This window comes from Salvelinus alpinus, chromosome 14 (assembly GCF_045679555.1).
Source record: "Salvelinus alpinus chromosome 14, SLU_Salpinus.1, whole genome shotgun sequence".
In the NCBI taxonomy this organism is placed as follows: Eukaryota; Metazoa; Chordata; class Actinopteri; order Salmoniformes; family Salmonidae; genus Salvelinus; species Salvelinus alpinus.
Genome location: NC_092099.1, coordinates 19,561,181 through 19,588,460, shown reverse-complemented (window position 1 = coordinate 19,588,460; position 27,280 = coordinate 19,561,181). Strand labels below are relative to the sequence as shown.

Below are 27,280 nucleotides of genomic sequence, written 5' to 3'. Positions count from 1 at the left end.
GTTAGAAGAGCTGGTTTACTCCATCCTGTTAGAAGAGCTGGTATACTACATCCTGTCAGAAGAGCTGGTTTACTCCATCCTGTTAGTAGAGCTGGTATACTCCATCCTGTCAGAAGAGCTGGTATACTCCATCCTGTTAGAAGAGCTGGTATACTCCATCCTGTTAGAAGAGCTGGTTTACTCCATCCTGTTAGAAGAGCTGGTATACTCCATCCTGTTAGAAGAGCTGGTATACTACATCCTGTCAGAAGAGCTGGTTTACTCCATCCTGTTAGTAGAGCTGGTATACTCCATCCTGTCAGAAGAGCTGGTTTACTCCATCCTGTTAGAAGAGCTGGTATACTCCATCCTGTCAGAAGAGCTGGTATACTCCATCCTGTTAGAAGAGCTGGTATACTCCATCCTGTCAGAAGAGCTGGTATACTCCATCCTGTCAGAAGAGCTGGTATACTCCATCGTGTTAGAAGAGCTGGTTTACTCCATCCTGTTAGAAGAGCTGGTTTACTCCATCCTGTTAGAAGAGCTGGTATACTCTATCCTGTCAGAAGAGCTGGTATACTCCATCCTGTCAGAAGAGCTGGTTTACTCCATCCTGTCAGAAGAGCTGGTCTACTCCATCCTGTCAGAAGAGCTGGTATACTCCATCCTGTCAGAAGAGCTGGTATACTCCATCCTGTTAGAAGAGCTGGTTTACTCCATCCTGTCAGAAGAGCTGGTTTACTCCATCCTGTTAGTAGAGCTGGTATACTCCATCCTGTTAGAAGAGCTGGTATACTCCATCCTGTTAGAAGAGCTGGTGTACTCCATCCTGTCAGAAGATCTGGTATACTACATCCTGTCAGAAGAGCTGGTTTACTCCATCATGTTAGAAGAGCTGGTATACTCCATCCTGTCAGAAGAGCTGGTTTACTCCATCCTGTTAGTAGAGCTGGTATACTCCATCCTGTCAGAAGAGCTGGTTTACTCCATCCTGTTAGTAGAGCTGGTATACTCCATCCTGTTAGAAGAGCTGGTATACTCCATCCTGTCAGAAGAGCTGGTTTACTCCATCCTGTTAGTAGAGCTGGTATACTCCATCCTGTCAGAAGAGCTGGTTTACTCCATCCTGTTAGTAGAGCTGGTATACTCCATCCTGTCAGAAGAGCTGGTTTACTCCATCCTGTCAGAAGAGCTGGTTTACTCCATCATGTTAGAAGAGCTGGTATACTCCATCCTGTCAGAAGAGCTGGTTTACTCCATCCTGTTAGTAGAGCTGGTATACTCCATCCTGTTAGAAGAGCTGGTATACTCCATCCTGTTAGAAGAGCTGGTGTACTCCATCCTGTCAGAAGATCTGGTATACTACATCCTGTCAGAAGAGCTGGTATACTCCATCATGTTAGAAGAGCTGGTATACTCCATCCTGTTAGAAGAGCTGGTTTACTCCATCCTGTCAGAAGAGCTGGTCTACTCCATCCTGTCAGAAGAGCTGGTTTACTCCATCCTGTCAGAAGAGCTGGTTTACTCCATCCTGTCAGAAGAGCTGGTCTACTCCATCCTGTCAGAAGAGCTGGTTTACTCCATCCTGTCAGAAGAGCTGGTATACTCCATCCTGTTAGAAGAGCTGGTATACTCCATCCTGTCAGAAGAGCTGGTATACTCCATCCTGTCAGAAGAGCTGGTTTACTCCATCCTGTTAGAAGAGCTGGTATACTCCATCCTGTCAGAAGAGCTGGTTTACTCCATCCTGTTAGAAGAGCTGGTATACTCCATCCTGTCAGAAGAGCTGGTATACTCCATCCTGTTAGACGAGCTGGTAAACTCCATCCTGTCAGAAGAGCTGGTATACTCCATCCTGTTAGAAGAGCTGGTATACTCCATCCTGTTAGAAGAGCTGGTATACTCCATCCTGTCAGAAGTTGGCTGATAGTGTCTGTGACCATCGGACATACTGAATTGTGAGATTCCTTCCATGTTTGTTAGATTCCTTTCCTGTTTGTGAGATTCCTTCCCTGTTTGTGAGATTCCTTCCCTGTTTGTGAGATTCCTTCCCTGTTTGTGAGATTCCTTCCATGTTTGTGAGATTCCTTCCCTGTTTGGAAGATTCCTTCCCTGTTTGTGAGATTCCTTCCCTGTTTGTGAGATTCCTTCCCTGTTTGTGAGATTCCTTCCCTGTTTGGGAGAATCCTTCCCTGTTTGTGAGATTCCTTCCCTGTTTGGAAGATTCCTTCTCTGTTTGTGAGATTCCTTCCCTGTTTGGAAGATTCCTTCCCTGTTTGTGAGATTCCTTCCCTGTTTGGAAGGTTCCTCCCCTGTTTGCGAGATTCCTTCCCTGTTTGTGAGATTCCTTCCCTGTTTGTGAGATTCCTTCCCTGTTTGTGAGATTCCTTCCATGTTTGTGAGATTCCTTCCCTGTTTGGAAGATTCCTTCCCTGTTTGTGAGATTCCTTCCCTGTTTGTGAGATTCCTTCCCTGTTTGTGAGATTCCTTCCCTGTTTGGGAGAATCCTTCCCTGTTTGTGAGATTCCTTCCCTGTTTGGAAGATTCCTTCCCTGTTTTTGAAATTCCTTCCCTGTTTGGAAGATTCCTTCCCTGTTTGTGAGATTCCTTCCATGTTTGTGAGATTCCTTCCCTGTTTGGAAGATTCCTTCCCTGTTTGTGAGATTCCTTCCCTGTTTGTGAGATTCCTTCCCTGTTTGTGAGATTCCTTCCCTGTTTGGGAGAATCCTTCCCTGTTTGTGAGATTCCTTCCCTGTTTGGAAGATTCCTTCCCTGTTTGTGAGATTCCTTCCCTGTTTGTGAGATTCCTTCCCTGTTTGTGATATTCCTTCCCTGTTTGTGAGATTCCTTCCCTGTTTGGGAAGATTCCTTCTCTGTTTGTGAGATTCCTTCCCTGTTTGTGAGATTCCTTCCCTGTTTGTGAGATTCCTTCCCTGTTTGGAAGATTCCTTCCCTGTTTGTGAGATTCCTTCCCTGTTTGTGAGATTCCTTCCCTGTTTGGAAGATTCCTTCCCTGTTTGTGAGATTCCTTCCATGTTTGTGAGATTCCTTCCCTGTTTGTGATGGATGATGCATGAGGATGGTGGGTGATATCCTCATCACTACACCATGGCAACTCAATGACCTGGCTGGAGGAAGATGGACAGTCCATTTCCTGTATCCCAAATTGCAATCTATTCCTTATGTAGTGCACTAATTTTTAGAGCCCTCCAGCCACCATACAGCCACTGATTCTCTCTCTCTCTCTGGTTCAGTGGAAAACGTGATTTGACTTCAACTGAAGTTTACTGTTGTGTAGGAAGTGAACAGGTGCCGGCCGTATCGATCGCTGGTGATCCAGTCAGAACCGCCGATAGTCAGTAGTTTATTCGTCATTTCTTGAGAAACCTCAAGGTATTCGACCCAAATAGCACCCTATGACGCCCCTAGGGTTCAAATGACGCCCCTAGGGTTCAATGACGCCCCTAGGGTTCAATGACGCCCCTAGGGTTCAAATGACGCCCCTAGGGTTCAATGACGCCCCTAGGGTTCAATGACGCCCCTAGGGTTCAATGACGCCCCTAGGGTTCAAATGACGCCCCTAGGGTTCAAATGACGCCCCTAGGGTTCAAATGACGCCCCTAGGGTTCAATGACGCCCCTAGGGTTCAATGACGCCCCTAGGGTTCAAATGACGCCCCTAGGGTTCAAATGACGCCCCTAGGGTTCAAATGACGCCCCTAGGGTTCAAAATGACGCCCCTAGGGTTCAATGACGCCCCTAGGGTTCAAATGACGCCCCTAGGGTTCAATGACGCCCCTAGGGTTCAAATGACGCCCCTAGGGTTCAATGACGCCCCTCGGGTTCAATGACGCCCCTTGGGTTCAATGACGCCCCTAGGGTTCAATGACGCCCCTGGGGTTCAATGGCGCCCCTAGGGTTCAATGACACCCCTGGGGTTCAATGACGCCCCTTGGGTTCAATGGCGCCCCGTGGGTTCAATGACACCCCTTGGGTTCAATGACGCCCCTGGGGTTCAATGACGCCCCTGGGGTTCAATGACGCCCCTAGGGTTCAATGACGCCCCTGGGGTTCAATGACACCCCTACGGTTCAATGGCGCCCTGTTCACTAAATAAGACCCTATGGCCCCTAGTCAAAAAAACTAAAGTGGGGCATTATATTATATAGGGTAGTGTATTATAGAGGGTAATGTATTATAGAGGGTAGTGTATTATATAGGGTAATGTATTATATAGGGTAGTGTATTATAGAGGGTAGTGTATTATAGAGGGTAGGGTATTATATAGGGTAATGTATTATAGAGGGTACTGTATTATATAGGGTTATGTTTTATATAGGGTAGTGTATTATAGAGGGTAATGTATTATATATGGGTTTGTATTATAGAGGGTAATGTATTGTATAGGTAATAGTGTGCCATATTGCTTTAAGTTAACGTGTCTCCACATGTTAACTCTTCCTAAAGGACTGAATTACTTTCTGCCAATCAACATCTGTTGTCAGCCTAGTGGTTTTCTGCTCTGCCTTCTCCCACGGTACAGTCACACACATACAGCCCTGGCCTGGTTTACGCTGTGTGTGTGTGTGTGTGTGTGTGTGTGTGTGTGTGTGTGTGTGTGTGTGTGTGTGACAGAGAGAGAGACAGCTTTTTCCTCTGAGGTAGGCTGTAGTCTATCGCGACCTGGGCCAAGTCTGTGTGCAGATGTGTCCCCCCCCCCCCCCCTCCCGATGTGTCCCCCCCCTGATGTGTGTTCATTTACTTTCACACGCTCACTCTCAGAAGGGGAACATTTCTCTCACCTGCCCTACCCTTTAAGCGTCAGAGCTTCTCAGCAGACTGGTTGTCTGGGAGAGAGACAAGTCACACACACACACACACACACACACACACACACACACACACACACACACACACACACACACACACTGTTTACAGTTATCTTCAAACATGTACAAAGTGAATCTGAGACAGCTATGGCGTTTTAATGCCCTGTCAGACTACTCCAAACCACTAACTGACTTATAAATGACGTTAGTTAGTTGTCCCCACGTGTAAATCCTCCTTAGGCCCACTGTGTGTGTGGAACCTTCAATGCCTTTTCTCGTCAAATCCCTCAGCCTCCAACCCCAGATTAATGTGATCCCCATCACAGCTATACTATGAAGGACTCCCAGCTCAATGCTAAACTATAGCTACAGTAGCCAACAGCCAAATACCAGCTCAATGCTAAACTATAGCTACAGCAGCCAACAGCCAAATACCAGCTCAATGCTAAACTATAGCTACAGCAGCCAACAGCCAAATACCAGCTCAATGCTAAACTATAGCTACAGCAGCTAGCAGCCAAATACCAGCTCAATGCTAAACTATAGCTACAGCAGCCAACAGCCAAATACCAGCTCAATGCTAAACTATAGCTACAGTAGCCAACAGCCAAATACCAGCTCAATGCTAAACTATAGCTACAGCAGCCAACAGCCAAATACCAGCTCAATGCTAAACTATAGCTACAGCAGCCAACAGCCAAATACCAGCTCAATGCTAAACTATAGCTACAGCAGCTAGCAGCCAAATACCAGCTCAATGCTAAACTATAGCTACAGCAGCCAACAGCCAAATACCAGCTCAATGCTAAACTATAGCTAAAGCAGCTAGCAGCCAAATACCAGTTCTTCAGGCCTACCTTCAAACTCAGTGCCTCTTTGTTTGACATCATGGGAAAATCAAAAGAAATCAGCCAAGACCTCAGAAAAAAATCTTGGGAGCAATTTCCAAACGCCTGAAGGTACCACGGTCATCTGTATAAACAATAGTACTTAAGTATAAACACCATGGGTCCACGCAGCCGTCATACCGCTCAGGAAGGAGACGCGTTCTGTCTCCTAGAGATGAACGCACTTTGGTGTGAAAAGTGCAAATCAATCCCAAAACAACAACAAAGGACCTTGTGAAGATGCTGGAGGAAACAGGTACAAAAGTATCTGTATCCACAGTAAAAACTAGTCCTATATCGACATAACCTGAAAGGCCGCTCAGCAAGGAAGAAGCCACTGCTCCAAAACCGCTATAAAAAAGCCAGACTACGGTTTGCAACTGCACATGGGGACAAAGACTTTTTGGAGAAATGTCCTCTGGTCTGATGAAACAAAAATAGTGCTTGGCCATAATGACCATCGTTATGTTTGGAGGAAAAAGGGGGATGCTTGCAAGCCGAAGAACACCATCCCAACCGTGAAGCCCAGGGGTGGCAGCATCATGTTGTGGTGGGGCTTTGCTGCAGGAGGGACTGGTGCACATCACAAAATAGATGGCATCATGAGGCAGGAAAATGATGTGGATATATTGAAGCAACGTCTCAAGACATCAGTCAGGAAGTAAAAGCTTGGTCGCAAATGGGTCTTCCAAATGGACAATGACCCCAAGCATAGTACCAAAGTTGTGGGGAAATGGCTTAAGGACAACAAAGTCAAGGTATTGGAGTGGCCATTACAAAGCCCTGACCTCAATCCCATAGAACATTTGTGGGCAGACCTGAAAAAGCATGTGCGAGCAATGAGGCCTACAAACCTGACTCAGTTGCACCAGCTCTGTCAGGAGGAATGGGCCAAAATTCACCCAACTTATTGTGGGAAGCTTGTGGAAGGCTACCCGAAACGTTTGACCCAAGTTAAACATTTTAAAGGCAATGCTACCGAATACTAATTGAGTGTATGTAAACTTCTGACCCACTGGGAATGTGATGAAAGAAATAAAAGCTCAAATAAATAATTTTCTCTACTATTATTCTGACATTTCACATTCTTAAAACAAAGTGGTGATCCTAACTGACCTAAGACAGGGAATATTTACTAGGATTAAATGTCAGGAATTGTGAAAAACTGAGTTTAAATGTATTTGGCTAAGGTGTATGTAAACTTCCGACTTCAACTGTACACACACACACACACACACACACACACACACACACACACACACACACACACACACACACACACACACACACACACACACACACACACACACACACACACACACACACACACACGCGGCATGTCTCCCTGCCAGCTCGGAGAGAAAGAAGGCTATCATTGTCACCGTGGTTAATGTCAGAACTAATTGGAGAGTGGGTAGAATCAGAATCCGCCCCTGCAGCTCTCCTGGACGACTTGAAAAACCCAACAACACAGAGGGGGACCTGCATCACCAAATGGCATCCTATTCCCTACGCAGTGCACTACGGGCTCTGTTGAAAAGTAGTGCACTATATAGCGAATAGGGGTGTATTTGGGACGTTGTTGCCTCAGTGCTGCTGCAAGACTTCCCAGCCACAAAGAGAGAGACATTGTGATCGTGTCAAAAGAGCCCTGTCAGATCTGTCTCCACGCCCGAGATTCAGAGACCGGAGAAGAAGAGGATACAACCTCAAAAGCTCCCTGGTGTTCTCCAGTCTAAATATACTCAGGCAGGTCTTCATAGAGCTATCTCTTACTCTGCCGCTACCTCTACCTCGACTCTCTCTCTCTGCCTCTACCTCTGCCTCGTCTCTCTCTCTCTCTGCCTCTGCCTCGTCTCTCTCTCTGCCTCTACCTCTACCTCGACTCGCTCACTGCCTCTACCTCTACCTCGTCTCTCTCACTGCCTCTACCTCTGCCTTGACTCGCTCACTTCCTCTACCTCTGCCTTGACTCTCTCACTGCCTCTACCTTGTCTCTCTCACTGCCTCTACCTCTGCCTCTACCTCTACCTCGTCTCTCTCATTGCCTATGCCTCTATCTCGTCTCTCTCACTGTCTCTACCTCTACCTCGTCTCTCTTACTCTGCCTCTACCTCGTCTCTCTCTCTGCCTCTACCTCTACCTCATCTCTCTCACTGCCTCTACCTTGTCTCTCTCACTGTCTCTGCCTCTACCTCGTCTCACTCTCTGCCTCTACCTCTATATTGTCTCTCTCTCTGCCTCTATCCTGCCTTGTGTCTCTCACTGCCTCTGCCTCGTCTCTCTCACTGTCTCTGTCTCTCTATCTTGCCTTGACTCTCTCACTGTCTCTGCCTCTGCCTCGTCTCTCTCACTGTCTCTGTCTCTCTATCTTGCCTCGTCTCTCTCACTGCTTCTACCTCTACACTGTCTCTCTCTCTGCCTCTACCTCTGCCTTTACCCTGCCTCGTCTCTCTCACTGCTTCTACCTCTACCTCATCTCTCTCACTGCCTCTCCCTCTGCCTCTACCTTGCCCTGTCTCTCTCATTGCCTCTCCCTCTACCTTTTCTCTCTCACTGCCTCTGCCTTACCTTGCCTTGTCTCTTTCACTGCCTCTGCCTCTACCTTGCCTTGTCTCTCTCACTGCCTCTACCTTACCTTGTCTCTCTTACTGCCTCTACCTTGCCTTGTCTCTCTCACTGCCTCTACCTTGCCTTGTCTCTCTCACTGCCTCTCCCTCTACCTTGTCTCTCTCACTGCCTCTACCTTGCCGTGTCTCTCTCACTGCCTCTACCTCTACCTTACCTTGTCTCTCTCACTGCCTCTACCTTGCCTTTTCTCTCTCACTGCCTCTACCTCTCCCTCTACCTTGTCTCTCTCACTGCCTCTACCTCTACCTTACCTTGTCTCTCTCACTGCCTCTACCTTGCCTTTTCTCTCTCACTACCTCTCCCTCTACCTTACCTTGGCTCTCTCTCTGCCTCTACCCTGCCTTGTCTCTCTCACTGCCTCTACCTCTACCTTGCCTTGTCTCTCTCACTGCCTCTACCTCTACCTTGCCTTGTCTCTCTCACTGCCTCTACCTTGCCTTGTCTCTCTCACTGCCTCTACCTTGCCTTTTCTCTCTCACTGCCTCTACCTTACCTTGTCTCTCTCCCTGCCTCTACCCTGCCTTGTCTCTCTCACTGCCTCTACCTCTACCTTACCTTTTCTCTCTCACTGCCTCTACCCTGCCTTGACTCTCTCACTGCCTCTACCTTGCCTTGTCTCTCTCACTGCCTCTACCTCTACCTTGCCTTGTCTCTCTCACTGCCTCTACCTTGCCTTTTCTCTCTCACTGCCTCTACCCTGCCTTGTCTCTCTCACTGCCTCTACCTTGCCTTGCCTCTCTCACCGCCTCTACCTCTACCTTGCCTTGTCTCTCTCACTGCCTCTACCTTGCCTTGCCTCTCTCACTGCCTCTACCTCTACCTTGCCTTTTCTCTCTCTTTGCCTCTACCTTGCCTTGTCTCTCTCACTGCCTTTACCTCTACCTTGCCTTGTCTCTCTCACTGCCTCTACCTCTACCTTGCCTTTTCTCTCTCACTGCCTCTACCTTGCCTTGTCTCTCTCACTGCCTCTACCTTGCCTTGTCTCTCTCACTGCCTCTGCCTCTACCTGTAGGCTACTGAGTAGAGAGGAATCAGGCTGGGAAGCAGGCCTGGCTCAGAGTGGAGGAAGGGGTGAGGAGGAAGAGGGGGAAGGGGGAAGAAGGACACCTGTCTGTGTCTGTCAGAGGGGGGGGGGGGGGGGGGGCTGAGAGCAGTGTCAGGTTCTCTCCTCCACCCCCACGCACTCCCCTACCTGACACAGTGCCACCAGTTATGTGCCCCACAGCAGTTTAGTCAGAGAGAGAGAGAGAGAGAGAGAGAGAGAGAGAGAGAGAGAGAGAGAGAGAGAGAGAGAGAGAGAGAGAGAGAGAGAGAGAGAGAGAGCAATGACTGACATGTCCATTTTAAAGCTAGAAGAGGGAGAAGGAAGAACAGAACCCTAGAAAGGCTTCTAGAACAACCCTCAACCACGTTGTCACGGTGAGTTCACACGCTGTTTCGCTGACACAATACACGAGGGAGGTGAGTTGGTGTTTTAAGAGACTTGTTTACCTCGTCCCTCCCCTGAATGTCCCCCCTCCCCCACTGTCAGTGGGATAGAGCTGCAGGCTACATGCTGGTTCTCCCTAGTACAACACACTCTATCCACACTGTATCCATGTTAGGGGACTTGTTTACCTCGCCCTCGCCTGAATGTCCCCCCCCCCCGTCAGTGGGATAGAGCTGCAGGCTACATGCTGGCTAGCCTCCACAGACAACAGTAACGATTCTCCCAATGTACCACACCTTTCTAAGGCACAGAGCAGTCAGCATGATACATTATCTGTACTCCAGCTTCTACTGGATTATTACAAATATAGTCATATAGTAATATAATAATGTAGTACTGTAGCAAAATATTCACATAGTAATATAGTCATATAGTCATATAGTCATATAGTAATATATTAATAGAGTAATGTAGCAATCTAGTAATATAGTATAATAGTAATGTATTGATACAGTATTTTAGTAATATATTAATATAGTGATATAGTAATACAAACACACACACACACACACACACACACACACACACACACACACACACACACACACACACACACACACACACACACACACACACACACACACACACACACACACACAGCTAGTTCAACAGAACGCCTGCTCCCCCTCTAGTTCTCTCCAGTCACCAGGTATCTCCATAAACCCTACCAGATCCACCTGTAATCCAGCAGTAATCCAGCAGTAATCCACCTGTAATCCACCTGTAATCCAGCAGTAATCCAGCAGTAATCCACCTGTAATCCAGCAGTAATCCACCTGTAATCCAGCAGTAATCCAGCAGTAATCCAGTTACAGAGTGGTGTGGACTGACACCCGTGTAGGTGTGGGCTGGTTATTAAGTTAATAACCACAGCACTACAGCCCTACATTTTATATTAAAATGAAAGGAGATCAAGGCCTAAGGGTCTGGAGTTGCTCTTGTCAGTCTTTCTCTAATTGTTGTCTGCACTGATTGGTAGATCGAGGGCTGTAGCAGTAATCCAACAGTAATCCAACAGTAATCCAACAGTAATCCAGCAGTAATCCAACAGTAATCCAGCAGTAATCCACCTGTAATCCAACAGTAATCCAGCAGTAATCCAACAGTAATCCAACAGTAATCCACCTGTAATCCAGCAGTAATCCAGCAGTAATCCAACAGTAATCCAGCAGTAAACCAGCAGTAATCCAACAGTAATCCACCTGTAATCCAGCAGTAATCCACCTGTAATCCAGCAGTAATCCAACAGTAATCCAGCAGTAAACCAGCAGTAATCCAGCAGTAATCCAACAGTAATCCAACAGTAATCCAGCAGTAATCCAGCAGTAATCCACCTGTAATCCACCTGTAATCCAGCAGTAATCCAGCAGTAATCCACCTGTAATCCAGCAGTAATCCACCTGTAATCCAGCAGTAATCCAGCAGTAATCCAGTTACAGAGTGGTGTGGACTGACACCCGTGTAGGTGTGGGCTGGTTATTAAGTTAATAACCACAGCACTACAGCCCTACATTTTATATTAAAATGAAAGGAGATCAAGGCCTAAGGGTCTGGAGTTGCTCTTGTCAGTCTTTCTCTAATTGTTGTCTGCACTGATTGGTAGATCGAGGGCTGTAGCCACAACCCTACTATACTGCACTGGGTCTATATTACAATGGAGGAACCTGCAGGGCCTGACTTTTAGATAGAACACCTTTCCTCTGCACTGATTGGTAGATTGAGGGACTAGCGTTTTATAGGAGTGACCCCACCTGTCGAAAGACAATGCCCTCTATCCCAGACCCTAAACTCTGTTATCATGTGTTCTCAGCTATAAAGGTTTATTTTTGGAGAGGCTGGTAGGGTTTGGTCTTGTTGCTTAAGGTTTAGGAAACCGACCAATAGGAATCTGAGTTTGGGTGAGAGAACAGAGGTCAGCTGACAGTCAAAGACCAGAGAAACTGACCAATAGGACACGAGCTGGAATTATACGTGTTAGGCTACATCTGAATGGGACTCAATTCCCTATGTGGTGCACTAATCTGGATGAAATGTAGTGCACTATATAGGGATTAGGGTGATCAAATGTAGTGCACTATATAGGGATTAGGGTGATCAAATGTAGTGCACTATATAGGGATTAGGGTGATCAAATGTAGTGCACTATATAGGGATTAGGGTGATCAAATGTAGTGCACTATATAGGGATTAGGGTGATCAAATGTAGTGCACTATATAGGGATTAGGGTTATCAAATGTAGTGCACTATATAGGGATTAGGGTGATCAAATGTAGTGCACTATATAGGGATTAGGGTGATCAAATGTAGTGCACTATATAGGGATTAGGGTGATCAAATGTAGTGCACTATATAGGGATTAGGGTGATCAAATGTAGTGCACTATATAGGGATTAGGGTGATCAAATGTAGTGCACTATATAGGGATTAGGGTGATCAAATGTAGTGCACTATATAGGGATTAGGGTGATCAAATGTAGTGCACTATATAGGGATTAGGGTGATCAAATGTAGTGCACTATATAGGGATTAGGGTGATCAAATGTAGTGCACTATATAGGGATTAGGGTGCCAATTGGGAAGCATGAACAGTTTAACCCAACGTCTTTAAGACTTAAACAGCACTGTGACTGGACAATGTTTTAATCTCAGCAGCCACTGGGTTGGCCAGCTATATCTCTATATCTCCTCTGTCTTACTGGGTTGGCCAGCTATATCTCATCTGTCTTACTGGGTTGGCCAGCTATATCTCTATATCTCATCTGTCTTACTGGGTTGGCCAGCTATATCTCATCTGTCTTACTGAGTTGGCCAGCTATATCTCATCTGTCTTACTGAGTTGGCCAGCTATATCTCATCTGTCTTACTGAGTTGGCCAGTTATATCTCATCTGTCTTACTGAGTTGGCCAGCTATATCTCATCTGTCTTACTGAGTTGGCCAGCTATATCTCATCTGTCTTACTGAGTTGGCCAGCTATATCTCATCTGTCTTACTGGGTTGGCCAGCTATATCTCATCTGTCTTACTGGGTTGGCCAGCTATATCTCATCTGTCTTATTGGGTTGGCCAGCTATATCTCATCTGTCTTACTGGGTTGGCCAGCTATATCTCATCTGTCTTACTGGGTTGGCCAGCTATATCTCATCTGTCTTACTGAGTTGGCCAGCTATATCTCATCTGTCTATATCTCATCTGTCTTACTGAGTTGGCCAGCTATATCTCATCTGTCTTACTGAGTTGGCCAGCTATATCTCCTCTGTCTTACTGAGTTGGCCAGCTATATCTCCTCTGTCTTACTGAGTTGGCCAGCTATATCTCATCTGTCTTACTGAGTTGGCCAGCTATATCTCCTCTGTCTTACTGAGTTGGCCAGCTATATCTCCTCTGTCTTACTGAGTTGGCCAGCTATATCTCCTCTGTCTTACTGAGTTGGCCAGCTATATCTCATCTGTCTTACTGAGTTGGCCAGCTATATCTCATCTGTCTTACTGAGTTGGCCAGCTATATCTCATCTGTCTTACTGGGTTGGCCAGCTATATCTCATCTGTCTTACTGGGTTGGCCAGCTATATCTCCTCTGTCTTACTGAGTTGGCCAGCTATATCTCATCTGTCTTACTGGGTTGGCCAGCTATATCTCATCTGTCTTACTGGGTTGGCCAGCTATATCTCATCTGTCTTACTGGGTTGGCCAGCTATATCTCATCTGTCTTACTGAGTTGGCCAGCTATATCTCATCTGTCTTACTGGGTTGGCCAGCTATATCTCATCTGTCTTACTGGGTTGGCCAGCTATATCTCATCTGTCTTACTGGGTTGGCCAGCTATATCTCTATATCTCATCTGTCTTACTGAGTTGGCCAGCTATATCTCATCTGTCTGGATTCTACTTGGTTTTCTTACCAAACATGTTTCTCTTGTCCATGTTTCTTCCCAGATATGACTTCGTAGAGATCCGTGATGGCAGCAGTGAGAACGGAGATCTGCTGGGTAAACACTGCAGTAACATCGCCCCTCCAGCCATCATCTCCTCCGGCCCCATGCTCCACATCAAGTTTGTCTCCGACTACGCTCACCAGGGAGCCGGTTTTTCACTGCGCTACGAGATCTTCAAAACTGGTGAGTTCAATAACGAATAAAAGACACAACGTTGATACAAACATTTAACTACACAAATACGTTGGGACAAATCAAACCCATTAGAAAGACATGGTGGCGGTCAGTAGACCTATTGGTTGTACTTAGGAGCAGTTTCCCGGACACAGATTTGACTGGAAAGTGCTTTCAGTGGAGGTATTCCGGCAAGTAGAGCCAAACAGTAGCTTGTGAAAGTATTCACCCCGTTGGCATTTTTACTATTTTGTTGCCTTACAACCTGGAATTAAAATAGATTTTTTGGGGGTTTATATAATTTGATTTACACAACATGTCTACCACTTTGAAGATGCCATTTTTTTTTAAATTGTAAAGCAAATAAGAAATAAGACAAAAAACAGAAAACTTAAGCTTGCATAACTATTCACCCCCCCCAAAGGCAATACTTTGTAGAGCCACGTTTTTAAACAATTACATCTGCAAGTCTCTTGGGGTATGTCTCTTTAAGCTTGGCACATCTAGCCACTGGGATTTTTGGCCATTCTTCAAGGCAAAACTGCTCCAGCTCCTTCAAGTTGGATAGGTTCCGCTGGTGTACAGCAATCTTTAAGTTATACCACAGATTCTCAATTGGATTGGCTATTCCAACACATTTAAACGTTTCCCCTTAATCCACTCAAGTGTTGCTTTAGCAGTATGCTTAGGGTCATTGTCCTGCTGGAAGGTGAACCTCCGTCTCAGTCTCAAATCTCTGGAAGACAAACAGGTTTCCCTCAAGAATTTCCCTGTATTTAGCGCCATCCATCATTCCTTAAATTCTGACCAGTTTCTCAGTCCCTGCCGATGAAAAACATCCCCACAACATGATGCTGCCACCACCATGCTTCACTGTGGGGATGTTGTTCTCGGGGTGATGAGAGGTGTTGGGTTTGCGCCAGACATAGCGTTTTCCTTGATGGCCAAAAAGCTACATTTTGTCTCATCTGACCAGAGTACCTTCATCCATATGTTTGGGGAGTCTCCCACATGCCTTTTGGAGAACACCAAACGGCTTTGCTTATTTTTTTATTTAAGCAATGGCTTTTTTCTGGCCACTCTTCCGTAAAGCATAGCTCTGTGGAGTGTACGGCTTAAAGTGGTCCTATGGACAGATACTCCAATCTCCGCTGTGGAGCTTTGCAGCTCCTTCAGGGTTATCTTTGGTCTCTTTGTTGCCTCTATGATTAATGCCCTCCTTGCCTGGTCTGTGAGTTTTGGTGGGCGGCCCTCTCTTGGCAGGTTTGTTGTGGTACCATATTCTTTCCATTTTTTTAATATGGATTTAATGGTGCTCCGTGGGATGTTCAAAGTTTCTGATATTTTTTTATAACCCAATCCTGGTCTGTACTTCTCCACAACTTTGTCCCTGACCTGTTTGGAGAGCTCCTTGGTCTTCATGGTGCCGCTTGCTTGGTGGTGCCCCTTGCTTAGTGGTGTTGCAGACTGGGCCTTTCAGAACAGGTGTATATATACTGAGATCATGTGACACTTAGATTGCACACAGGTGGACTTTATTTAACCTATTATGTGACTTCTGAAGGTAATTGGTTGCACCAGATCTTATTTAGGGGCTACATAGCAAAGGGGTGAATACATATACACGCAACACTTTTCAGTTTTAAATTATTTTAACATTTAAAAAATATATATACAATTTCACTTCACAAATTTGGACTATTTTGTGTATGTCCATTAAATGAAATCCAAATAAAAATCTATTTAAATTACAGGTTGTAATGCAACAAAATAGGAAAAACACCAAGGGGGGTGAATACTTTTGCAAGGCACTGTAGCTAGCTAGACAAATATTGTAAATTGGGACATGTCACATTTAAGATGTATTTTGTGTTGGCAGTCTCTAAGAAATAGTCTACTTATTACATCAGTGATTGTTTTCAGCTGTTTTGAAGGTTATTTACTAAACTTTCTCAGACATTAAGTAGGATTTACAATGGTATCTTTGTAGGACAGGTCAGATGGTAGCTTTGTAGGACAGGTTAATGGTAGCTTTGTGGGACAGGTTACATTTTATTTTTTTCACCTTTATTTAACCAGGTAGGCTAGTTGAGAACAAGTTCTCATTTGCAACTGCGACCTGGCCAAGATAAAGCACAGCAGTTCGACACATACAACAACACAGAGTTACACATGGAGTAAAACAAACATACAGTCAATAATACAGTAGAAAAATAAGTCTATATACAATGTGAGCAAATGAGGTGAGATAAGGGAGGTGAAAGGCAAAAACAGGCCATGGTGGCGAAGTAAATACAATATAGCAAGTAAAACACTGGAATGGTAGATTTGCAGTGGAAGAATGTGCAAAGTAGAGATACAAATAATGGGGTGCCAAGGGCATAAATAAATAAATACAGTAGGGGAAGCGGTAGTTGTTTGGGCTAAATTACAGGTGGGCCTTGTACAGGTGCAGTAATCTGTGAGCTGCTCTGACAGCTGGTGCTTAAAGCTAGTGAGGGAGATATGAGTCTCCAGCTTCAGTGATTTTTGCAGTTCGTTCCAGTCATTGGCAGCAGAGAACTGGAAGGAAAGATGACCAAAAGAGGAATTGGCTTTGGGGGTGACCAGTGAGATATACCTGCTGGAACGCGTGCTACGAGTGGGTGCTGCTATGGTGACCAGTGAGCTGAGATAAGGCGAGGCTTTACCTAGCAGAGACTTGTAGATAACCTGTAGCCAGTGGGTTTGGCGACGAGTACGAAGCGAGGGCCAGCCAACGAGAGCGTACAGGTTGCAGTGGTGGGTAGTGTATGGGGCTTTGGTGACAAAACGGATGGCACTGTGATAGACTGCATCCAGTTTGTTGAGTAAAGTGTTGGAGGCTATTTTATAGATGACATCACCGAAGTCGAGGATTGGTAGGATGGTCCGTTTTACGAGGGTATGTTTGGCAGCATGAGTGAAGGAAGCTTTGTTGCGATATAGGAAGCCGATTCTAGATTTAATTTTGGATTGGATATGCTTAATGTGAGTTCTAGAAGGAGAGTTTACAGTCTAGCCAGACACCTAGGTATTTGTAGTTGTCCACGCTGGACGGGCGGGCAGGTGCGGGCAGTGATCGATTGAATAGCATGCATTTAGTTTTACTTGCGTTTAAGAGCAGTTGGAGGCCACGGAAGGAGAGTTGTATGTTATATGGTAGCTTTGTGGGACAGGTTAAATGGTAGCTTTGTGGGACAGGTTAAATGGTAGCTTTGTGGGACAGGTTAAATGGTAGCTATGTAGGACAGGTTAAATGGTAGCTATGCAGGACAGGTTAAATGGTAGCTTTGTGGGACAGGTTAAATGGTAGCTATGCAGGGCAGGTTAAATGGTAGCTTTGTGGGACAGGTTAAATGGTAGCTTTGTGGGACAGGTTAAATGGTAGCTTTGTGGGACAGGTTAAATGGTAGCTTTGTGGGACAGGTTAAATGGTAGCTATGCAGGACAGGTTAAATGGTAGCTATGCAGGACAGGTTATTTGGTAGCTATGTAGGACAGGTTAAATGGTAGCTATGCAGGACAGGTTAAATGGTAGCTATGTAGGACAGGTTATTTGGTAGCTATGTAGGACAGGTTAAATGGTAGCTGTGTAGGACAGGTTAAATGGTACCTATGCAGGACAGGTTAAATGGTAGCTATGTAGGACAGGTTAAATGGTAGCTATGCAGGACAGGTTAAATGGTAGCTATGCAGGACAGGTTAAATGGTAGCTATGTAGGACATGTTAAATGGTAGCTATGTAGGACAGGTTAAATGCTAGCTATGTAGGACAGGTTAAATGCTAGCTATGTAGGACAGGTTAAATGCTAGCGATGTAGGACAGGTTAAATGGTAGCTATGCGGGACAGGTTAAATGGTAGCTATGTAGGACAGGTTAAATGGTAGCTATGTAGGACAGGTTAAATGGTAGCTATGTAGGACAGGTTAAATGGTAGCTATGTAGGACAGGTTAAATGGTAGCTATGTAGGACAGGTTAAATGGTAGCTATGTAGGACAGGTTAAATGGTAGCTATGTAGGACAGGTTAAATGGTAGCTATGTAGGACAGGTTAATGGTATCTATGTAGGAAAGCTTAAATGGTAGCTATGTAGGACAGGTTAAATGGTAGCTATGTAGGACAGGTTAAATGCAGCCTGAAAACATCATCCTGGCACACTTTTGATAGACAGACAGACAGACAGACAGACAGACAGACAGACAGACAGACAGACAGACAGACAGACAGGCAGGTAGGCAGGTAGGCAGGCAGACAGGCAAACTCATGGTGCTGCCTGTCCGACAAACACACATTTGCACACACACACCTCTCTATTCACAGGGCCTGTCTGACACACACCTCTCTCCTTCACAGGGCCTGTCTGACCCACACCTCTGTCCTTCACAGGGCCTGTCTGACCCACACCTCTCTCCTTCACAGGCCCTGTCTGACCCACACACCTCTCCTTCACAGGGCCTGTCTTCTCTCCTTCACAGGGCCTGTCTGACCCACACCTCTCCTTCACAGGGCCTGTCGGACCCACACCTCTCTCCTTCACAGGGCCTGTCTGACCCACACCTCTCCTTCACAGGGCCTGTCTTCTCTCCTTCACAGGGCCTGTCTGACCCACACCTCTCTCCTTCACAGGGCCTGTCTGACCCACACCTCTCCTTCACAGGGCCTGTCTTCTCTCCTTCACAGGGCCTGTCTGACCTACACCTCTCTCCTTCACAGGGCCTGTCTGACCCACACCTCTCCTTCACAGGGCCTGTCTGACCCACACCTCTCCTTCACAGGGCCTGTCTGACCCACACCCCTCTCCTTCACAGGGCCTGTCTTCTCTCCTTCACAGGGCCTGTCTGACCTACACCCCTCTCCTTCACAGGGCCTGTCGGACCCACACCTCTCCTTCACAGGGCCTGTCTTCTCTCCTTCACAGGGCCTGTCTGACCTACACCCCTCTCCTTCACAGGGCCTGTCTGACCCACACCTCTCCTTCACAGGGCCTGTCTGACCCACACCCCTCTCCTTCACAGGGCCTGTCTGACCCACACCTCTCCTTCACAGGGCCTGTCTGACCCACACCTCTCCTTCAAAGGGCCTGTCTGACCCACACCTCTCCTTTACAGGGCCTGTCTGACCCACACCTCTCCTTCACAGGGCCTGTCTGACCCACACCTCTCCTTCAAAGGGCCTGTCTGACCCACACCTCTCCTTCACAGGGCCTGTCTGACCCACACCTCTCTCCTTCACAGGGCCTGTCTGACCCACACCTCTCCTTCACAGGGCCTGTCTTCTCTCCTTCACAGGGCCTGTCTGACCTACACCCCTCTCCTTCACAGGGCCTGTCGGACCCACACCTCTCCTTCACAGGGCCTGTCTGACCCACACCTCTCCTTCAAAGGGCCTGTCTGACCCACACCTCTCCTTCACAGGGCCTGTCGGACGTCTTCTGTTCCTCCTGAAAGCATTCCAGGAATGCCTGCTAGTCCTGCTTAATGGAGACCTGATTTCTCGTCCCTGGAGAGAAGGGGGGGGGGGGGGGGGTTACTAACACAACACATGTGGTGGTCTAGTCTGCTGTGGTCAGGGCTGGCTGTTAGCTGTTCGCTGTTCACTGGCAAATTCTTTCTGGCACTACTGGGACTTGGGAAAGTGTGTGTGTGGTTTGACAGAACCCACCCGGTGGACTCTAACACAACAGAGTCGTTAGTGTTAACACCCAGACCCTTAGAGAGAGAGAGGGGAGAGGAGATAGGAGAGGAGGAGGAGAGAAAGAGGAGGGGGAGAGAGAGAGGAGAGAAGGGGGAGAGAGAGGAGGGGGAGAGAGAGAGGAGAGAAGGGGGGGAGAGAGGAGAGGAGGTGGAGAGAGAGAGGAGGAAGAGGAGAGAGGAGGGGAGGGGGAGAGAGAGGAGGTGGAGAGAGAGAGTAGAGGAGGGGGAGAGAGACGAGAGGTGGAGAGAAAGAGTAGAGGAGGGGGAGAGAGAGAGGGGAGGGGGAGAGAGAGAGGGGAGGGGGAGAGAGAGAGGGGAGGGGGAGAGAAACAGAGGAACAGAGTGGATTTCCCCTGGGAGGAAGTGATGTCATGGTATCCCACGTCCCCTGAGCTGAGGCAGCTGCTGTGAATGATGTTAACAACGCACGCATGCGCACACACACACACACACACACACACACACACACACACACACACACACACACACACACACACACACACACACACACACACACACACACACACACACACTCAATGATGAAACCTGGAATGGGTGGAATGTAAACCCGGTTGCCATGGTGTTAACAAGATCTCGTTATGCCGGAAGGTACGACTAAGTGTGTGTGTGTGTGTGTGTGTGTGTGTGTGTGTGTGTGTGTGTGTGTGTGTGTGTGTGTGTGTGTGTGTGTGTGTGTGTGTGTGTGTGTGTGTGTGTGTGTGTGTGTGTGTGTGTGTGTGTGTGTGTGTGTGTGTGGAACATAGTGAATAGTATATACAGTGGGGAGAACAAGTATTTGATACACTGCCGATTTTGCAGGTTTTCCTACTTACAAAGCATGTAGAGGTCTGTAATTTTTATCATAGGTACACTTCAACTATGAGAGACGGAATCTAAAACAAAAATCCAGAAAATCACATTGTATGATTTTTAAGTAATTAATTTGCATTTTATTGCATGACATAAGTATTTGATACATCAGAAAAGCAGAACTTAATATTTGGTACAGAAACCTTTGTTTGCAATTACAGAGATCATACGTTTCCTGTAGTTCTTGACTAGGTTTGCACACACTGCAGCAGGGATTTTGGCCCACTCCTCCATACAGACCTTCTCCAGATCCTTCAGGTTTCGGGGCTGTCGCTGGGCAATACGGACTTTCAGCTCCCTCCAAAGATTTTCTATTGGGTTCAGGTCTGGAGACTGGCTAGGCCACTCCAGGACCTTGAGATGCTTCTTACGGAGCCACTCCTTAGTTGCCCTGGCTGTGTGCTTCGTGTCGTTGTCATGCTGGAAGACCCAGCCACGACCCATCTTCAATGCTCTTACTGAGGGAAGGAGGTTGTTGGCCAAGATCTCGCGATACATGGCCCCATCCATCCTCCCCTCAATACGGTGCAGTCGTCCTGTCCCCTTTGCAGAAAAGCATCCCCAAAGAATGATGTTTCCACCTCCATGCTTCATGGTTGGGATGGTGTTCTTGGGGTTGTACTCATACTTCTTCTTCCTCCAAACACGGCGAGTGGAGTTTAGACCAAAAAGCTCTATTTTTGTCTCATCAGACCACATGACCTTCTCCCATTCCTCCTCTGGATCATCCAGATGGTCATTGGCAAACTTCAGACGGGCCTGGACATGTACTGGCTTAAGCAGGGGGACCTTGCGTGCGCTGCAGGATTTTAATCCATGACGGCGTAGTGTGTTACTAATGGTTTTCTTTGAGACTGTGGTCCCAGCTCTCTTCAGGTCATTGACCAGGTCCTGCCGTGTAGTTCTGGGCTGATCCCTCACCTTCCTCATGATCATTGATGCCCCACGAGGTGAAATCTTGCATGGAGCCCCAGACCGAGGGTGATTGACCGTCATCTTGAACTTCTTCCATTTTCTAATAATTGCGCCAACAGTTGTTTCCTTCTCACCAAGCTGCTTGCCTATTGTCCTGTAGCCCATCCCAGCCTTGTGCAGGTCTACAATTTTATCCCTGATGTCCTTACACAGCTCTCTGGTCTTGGCTATTGTGGAGAGGTTGGAATCTGTTTGATTGAGTGTGTGGACAGGTGTCTTTTATACAGGTAACGAGTTCAAACAGGTGCAGTTAATACAGGTAATGAGTGGAGAACAGGAGGGCTTCTTAAAGAAAAACTAACAGGTCTGTGAGAGCCGGAATTCTTACTGGTTGGTAGGTGATCAAATACTTATGTCATGCAATAAAATGCAAATTAATTATTTAAAAATCATACAATGTGATTTTCTGGATTTTTGTTTTAGATTCCGTCTCTCACAGTTGAAGTGTACCTATGATAAAAATGACAGACCTCTACATGCTTTGTAAGTAGGAAAACCTGCAAAATCGGCAGTGTATCAAATACTTGTTCTCCCCACTGTATATACCAGTCCAGTTTAATAGTGTGTGAAGGATAGGGAGGGATTCTCACCCAGTCTTTCTGAGAGAGACAGACAGCTAGAGAGAGACAGACAGACAGACAGACAGCTAGAGAGAGACAGACAGACAGCTAGAGAGAGAGACAGACAGCTAGAGAGAGAGAGAGAGAGAGAGAGAGAGAGAGAGAGAGAGACAGACAGACAGACAGACGGACGGACGGACGGACGGAGAGAGAGAGAGAGAGAGAGAGAGAGAGAAAATAGATTTTAATGAGCCATCCTCATTACACTTAAACCCCCCATAAAAATGTGTTGTGGCACCATCACCTCCAACCAAATCACATCACAACCGTACATTCAAACGCTCCTCTCCAGCTGTACAGACAGCCCCCCTGAGCCACTATACCTCCTGTAACATCTCCACTATTTTAATCATTTTATCAAACTCATATTCTACCCTAAGGCGCATAGAGACCATCCTTTTAAAAGTAGATAGATAGATAGAGAGAGAGAGAGAGAGAGAGAGAGAGAGAGAGAGAGAGAGAGAGAGAGAGAGAGAGAGAGAGAGAGAGAGAGAGAGAGAGAGAGAGAGAGAGAGAGAGAGAGAGAGAGAGAGAGAGAGAGAGAGAGAGAGAGAGAGAGAGAGAGAGAGAGAGAGAGAGAGACAGACAGACAGACAGACAGACAGACAGACAGACAGACAGACAGACAGACAGACAGACAGACAGACAGACAGACAGACAGACAGACAGACAGACAGACAGACAGACAGACAGACAGACAGACAACATCCAGTGTGAGGATTGTTTATTTATTGCACTATAACAGTGACAAACGGTGACCACAAACTGTTAGGACCTACATAAAGCTGTCCCAACACCTTACCACTGCTACGCCTGGCTATCAGCGGATTCTTGTCTGGCAGCGAAACAGGTCATTCAGGCTCATTTACTGCCTTTAAAAAAAACATAGCTTATATGGCTGACTTGCTGAAACACATGTGGTTTCTACTGACAACTGAGATGAACATGCATAAGGGGACGACAAGCGGATAAGAGGCCATCCGTAATTTCGATTAAGACAATAATGAGCGAGCTAGGACGGACGTAGTCAATATAACTATTGTTCAGCACTTTGAAATGTACAGTGACAGAATGCAGAACATGGGCTGTTCTTACAGTGTTCTCCCTGTACACCAAGTCAGAACCGTAGGATAAATAAAGGGGGCATACAAGCAGACAATGAAAGCTCTTACAATATTTGATGATGACATTTCTCTAAAACAGGTTATAGGCCACATAACCAAGTTAGAACAGTAGGCTAAGTTATGAGGGGGAAAGGGACCATAATATTAGGGTGAGGCACATGGGTTACTAACATCTTACTACATCTAACATCTTACTTAACAAAATACCCGTATTACCTTCTTAGCTACAGTATACATATCTCCCTGGCATATTACATCATTTATGCAGCAGCATACAATACATTTTTGGACTCACCTTGTTGTGCTGTGCTCACTTGAGCAGGAAGGTGGCGCGGCGGTCCTTCGTGGGCAAATTTTCTCATCAAATTTTGTCATCAAAGTCTGACATTCTCTGGATTTCAAGACATCTGGGAACTCGGAGAAAAAACAAGGTTGTATGACGTCAGGTCGTAGTTCTAGAAAGAGACCCGAGTTCCGAATTTACATGTCCGAGTTGGATGAAAGTTCAAAACGTTTTTTTTTCCCCCAGTCATAGCTCGTTTATCCCGAGATCCCAGATGTCTTGAACTCACTAAAATCAGATTTTTCGAGTTAACAGTTGTTTTGAGTGTGGCACAAATCATGCTTCATTGACAGATGAATGTGTTGAATGTTTATAATTTTAAACTTGGAAAAGGGACCCTTATTAATCTTAGACTTGGGAGCACACAGCCACACCACTGAATTGCTAATTATTGCAATGCTTTGCAGTTAGCTTCTAATTCCTTCCAAACCACTCATTGTTTAATTTGTGATTTCCAACTTGTTGTGTTAATATCCGATGAGCACCAGTTTTAGCTCTAATTTCTCGTCATATGACAAGGATTGAAAAGGATTTGCCAGTAGATTGTCGACTTGATTCATGACGATGACTGCTAGCTTTCTCGCTAAGATTTTGAAAGTAAGATGTTGACATGATCAGTCCAATCAAAGCTACTGTAGATATAACATGATTTAACGTCATTTTATTTGTGGCCAATGACCTTGAGCCTTCTTGGATGGGCACTTCTAATGTAAATCTATGGCAGCACCCAAAGGGGCTTGAATCTTCTAGCTCCACCATTAAATTTGGCGGTGATGTAGTGTCCCCATGAGTGACAGAACACTGAGCCAATCACGGCGCAACGATCCATATTTTCTGCTGGCTTGCCCCGCCCACCACAGAAAGCACTGAGCCAGGCTGAAACACCTGCATTTTGGAGCTGCTTTACTTTAGAAAACAAAAAAAAGAGATTTATTAACTCAATGATATATATGTTTTTTCTTTTACATTGTTTGCAAACTGATATGTGACAAGTATTAATGCCAAAATAACATGCAAAAAATGTGGGGCCCCACCTGCCCTGAATAACGGGTCGACACTGTCTGCCCGGAAACATCAACAGACAGCTGCATCTCCTCTCCTCTCCTCTCCTCTCCTCTCCTCTCCTCTCCTCTCCTCTCCTCTCCTCTCCTCCTCTCCTCTCCTCTCCTCTCCTCTCCTCTCCTCTCCTCTCCTCTCCTCTCCTCTCCTCTCCTCTCCTCTCCTCTACCCCCTCCCCTCCCCTCCCCTCTCCTCCTCTCTCCTCTCCTCTCCTCTCTCCTCTCCTCTCCTCTCCTCTCCTCTCCTCTCCTCTCCTCTACCCCCTCCCCTCCCCTCCCCTCTCCTCCCCTCTCCTCTCCTCTCCTCTCCTCTCCTCTCCTCTCCTCTCCTCTCCTCTCCTCTCCTCTCCTCTCCTCTCCTCTCTTCTCCTCTCCTCTCCTCTCCTCTCTCTCCCCTCCCCTCTCCTCTCTTCTCCTCTCCTCTCCTCTACCCCCTCCCCTCCCCTCCCCTCTCCTCTCCTCTCCTCTCCTCTCCTCTCCTCTACCCTCCTCTCCTCTCCTCTACCCTCCTCTCCTCTCCTCTCCTCTCCTCTACCCTCCTCTCCTCTCCTCTCCTCTCCTCTCCTCTCCTCTCCTCTCCTCTCCTCTCTGACAGGAAATCACGATCCACCCACCCTGTTACGTTTAGTTCCGCCACAGGATCTCTGTCATCTGCGAAGAGTAGGCATTTAACTTCTGAATTGTGGAGTCTAACACCAGGGGTTGAGGATTTTTCTAGAATAGTGACCAATTCGTTGATGTAAATATTGAAGAGTGCAGGGCTCAGATTACAACCCTGACGAAGGACCCGCCTCTGGTTAAAGAATTCTGTTATTTTCTTGCAAATTTTAATGTTATACGTTTTGCCAGTTTACATTGATTAAATTATGTCATGTTTTACCCCCTACGCCACTTTCAATATCTTTGTACAACAGTCCTGTATGCCAAATAGAATCAAATGCTTTTTGGAAGTCGATAAAGCAAGCGTTTATTTTGGTGGACATGTTTATCTATCAGGGTGTAAAGGAGAGGAGGAGAGGAGAGGGGAGGAGAGGGGAGGAGAGGAGAGGAGAGGAGAGGAGAGAGGGAGAGAGGGAGAAAGGGAGAGAGGAGAGGCGAGAGGGAGAGACGAGAGGAGAGGAGAGGGGACGGGAGGGGAGAAGAGAGGAGAGGGGAGGAGAGGAGCGGAGAGAAGAGAGGGAGAGAGGAGAGGAGAGGGGAGAGACGAGGGGAGGGGAGGGGAGGGGAGAGAGAGGAGAGGAGAGGAGAGGAGAGGGGAGGAGAGGGGAGGGGAGGGGAGGGGGGAGAGGAGAGGAGAGGAGAAGAGAGGAGAGGGGAGGGGAGAGAGAGGAGAGGAGAGGAGAGGAGAAGAGAGGAGAGGAGAGGAGAGGAGAGGAGAGGAGAGGAGAGGAGAGGAGAGGAGAGGAGAGGGGAGGGAAGGAGAGGAGAGGAGAGGAGAGGAGAGGAGAGGAGAGGAGAGGAGAGGAGAGGAGAGGAGAGGAGAGGAGAGGAGAGGAGAGGAGGAAGGCCAGAAATATCAGTGGATCAAAGAACAAACGGAGAGAAATCTGTAGCTCTTAACTCTATTTATACACTACCTCACCAGCTGTGACCCTGCCGGGTTCACACACACACACACACACACACACACACACACACACACACACACACACACACACACACACACACACACACACACACACACACACACACACACACACACACACACACACACACACACACACACACACACGTCTCTCACAGAACCTGACGAGGAGGACGAAGCTGGACCTGTGACATTATATTACCCTCTCATCTTGCAACGACTCATAAGGCACAGATACACCCCCCCCCCCCCCCCCCCCCACACACACACACACACACATTTATGAGCAGAGCTTGTAAGGTGTTTTGTTCCTCATTCCTTAGCAGCGGTCTGAAAACAAGAACCCACAACATGGTCTGCCAGGAGGGTTGTTTCTATACGAGTCTTAGTTAGTGGGCAGGGATGGTGAGACAGACCCCTCCAAGACAAGCCCAGACCTGCCTGTCTAACCCAGGGGTCTCTCTCACAGAGCTGAGAGGAATGGACCACTCCCCAGAGCCCACCACACGTGGGCCACTCCCCAGAGCCCACCACACGTGGGCCACTCCCCAGAGCCCACCACACGTGGGCCACTCCCCAGGGCCCACCACACGTGCCTTCCAGTGACATATTGCCTGTCAGTAGGGGGTTAAACCCACTGTTATTGTATTCCTCTTTACCGGCTGCATCAATTTATCTGGGGTGGGGGGACAGGGTGGGGGGAGGAAGGAGACAGGGTGGGGGGAGGAAGGAGAGAGGGTGGGGGGAGGAAGGAGACAGGGTGGGAGGAAGGAGACAGGGTGGGGGGAGGAAGGAGAGAGGGTGGGGGAAGGAGAGAGGGTGGGAGGAGGAAGGAGAGAGGGTGGGGGGAGGAAGGAGACAAGGTGGGGGGAGGAAGGAGACACGGTGGAGGGTGGAAGGAGACAGGGTGGGGGAGGAAGGAGACAGGGTGGGAGGAGGAAGGATACAGGGTGGGAGGAGGAAGGATCTTGTTAAGGTGACAGGGAGTAATAAACCCAAGGAACCATCCACCCACTTTGTTACATTTACAGTAGTTCTGCCATTGGATATCTCTCTCTCTCTCTCTCTC

General features: G+C 47.2%; 1 protein-coding gene across 2 annotated transcripts in view; it reads left to right on the top strand.

Moving 5' to 3' along the window:
• The window catches only part of nrp2b (neuropilin 2b), a 232,753-nt gene that overhangs the window by 54,046 nt on the left and 151,427 nt on the right, over positions 1 to 27,280 (top strand). For both annotated transcript variants that reach the window (XM_071340725.1, XM_071340724.1), the window contains exon 3: positions 13,748 to 13,929. In XM_071340725.1, coding sequence (XP_071196826.1) covers positions 13,748 to 13,929 — 182 coding nt within the window. The remainder of the gene's footprint in view (positions 1 to 13,747; positions 13,930 to 27,280) is intronic.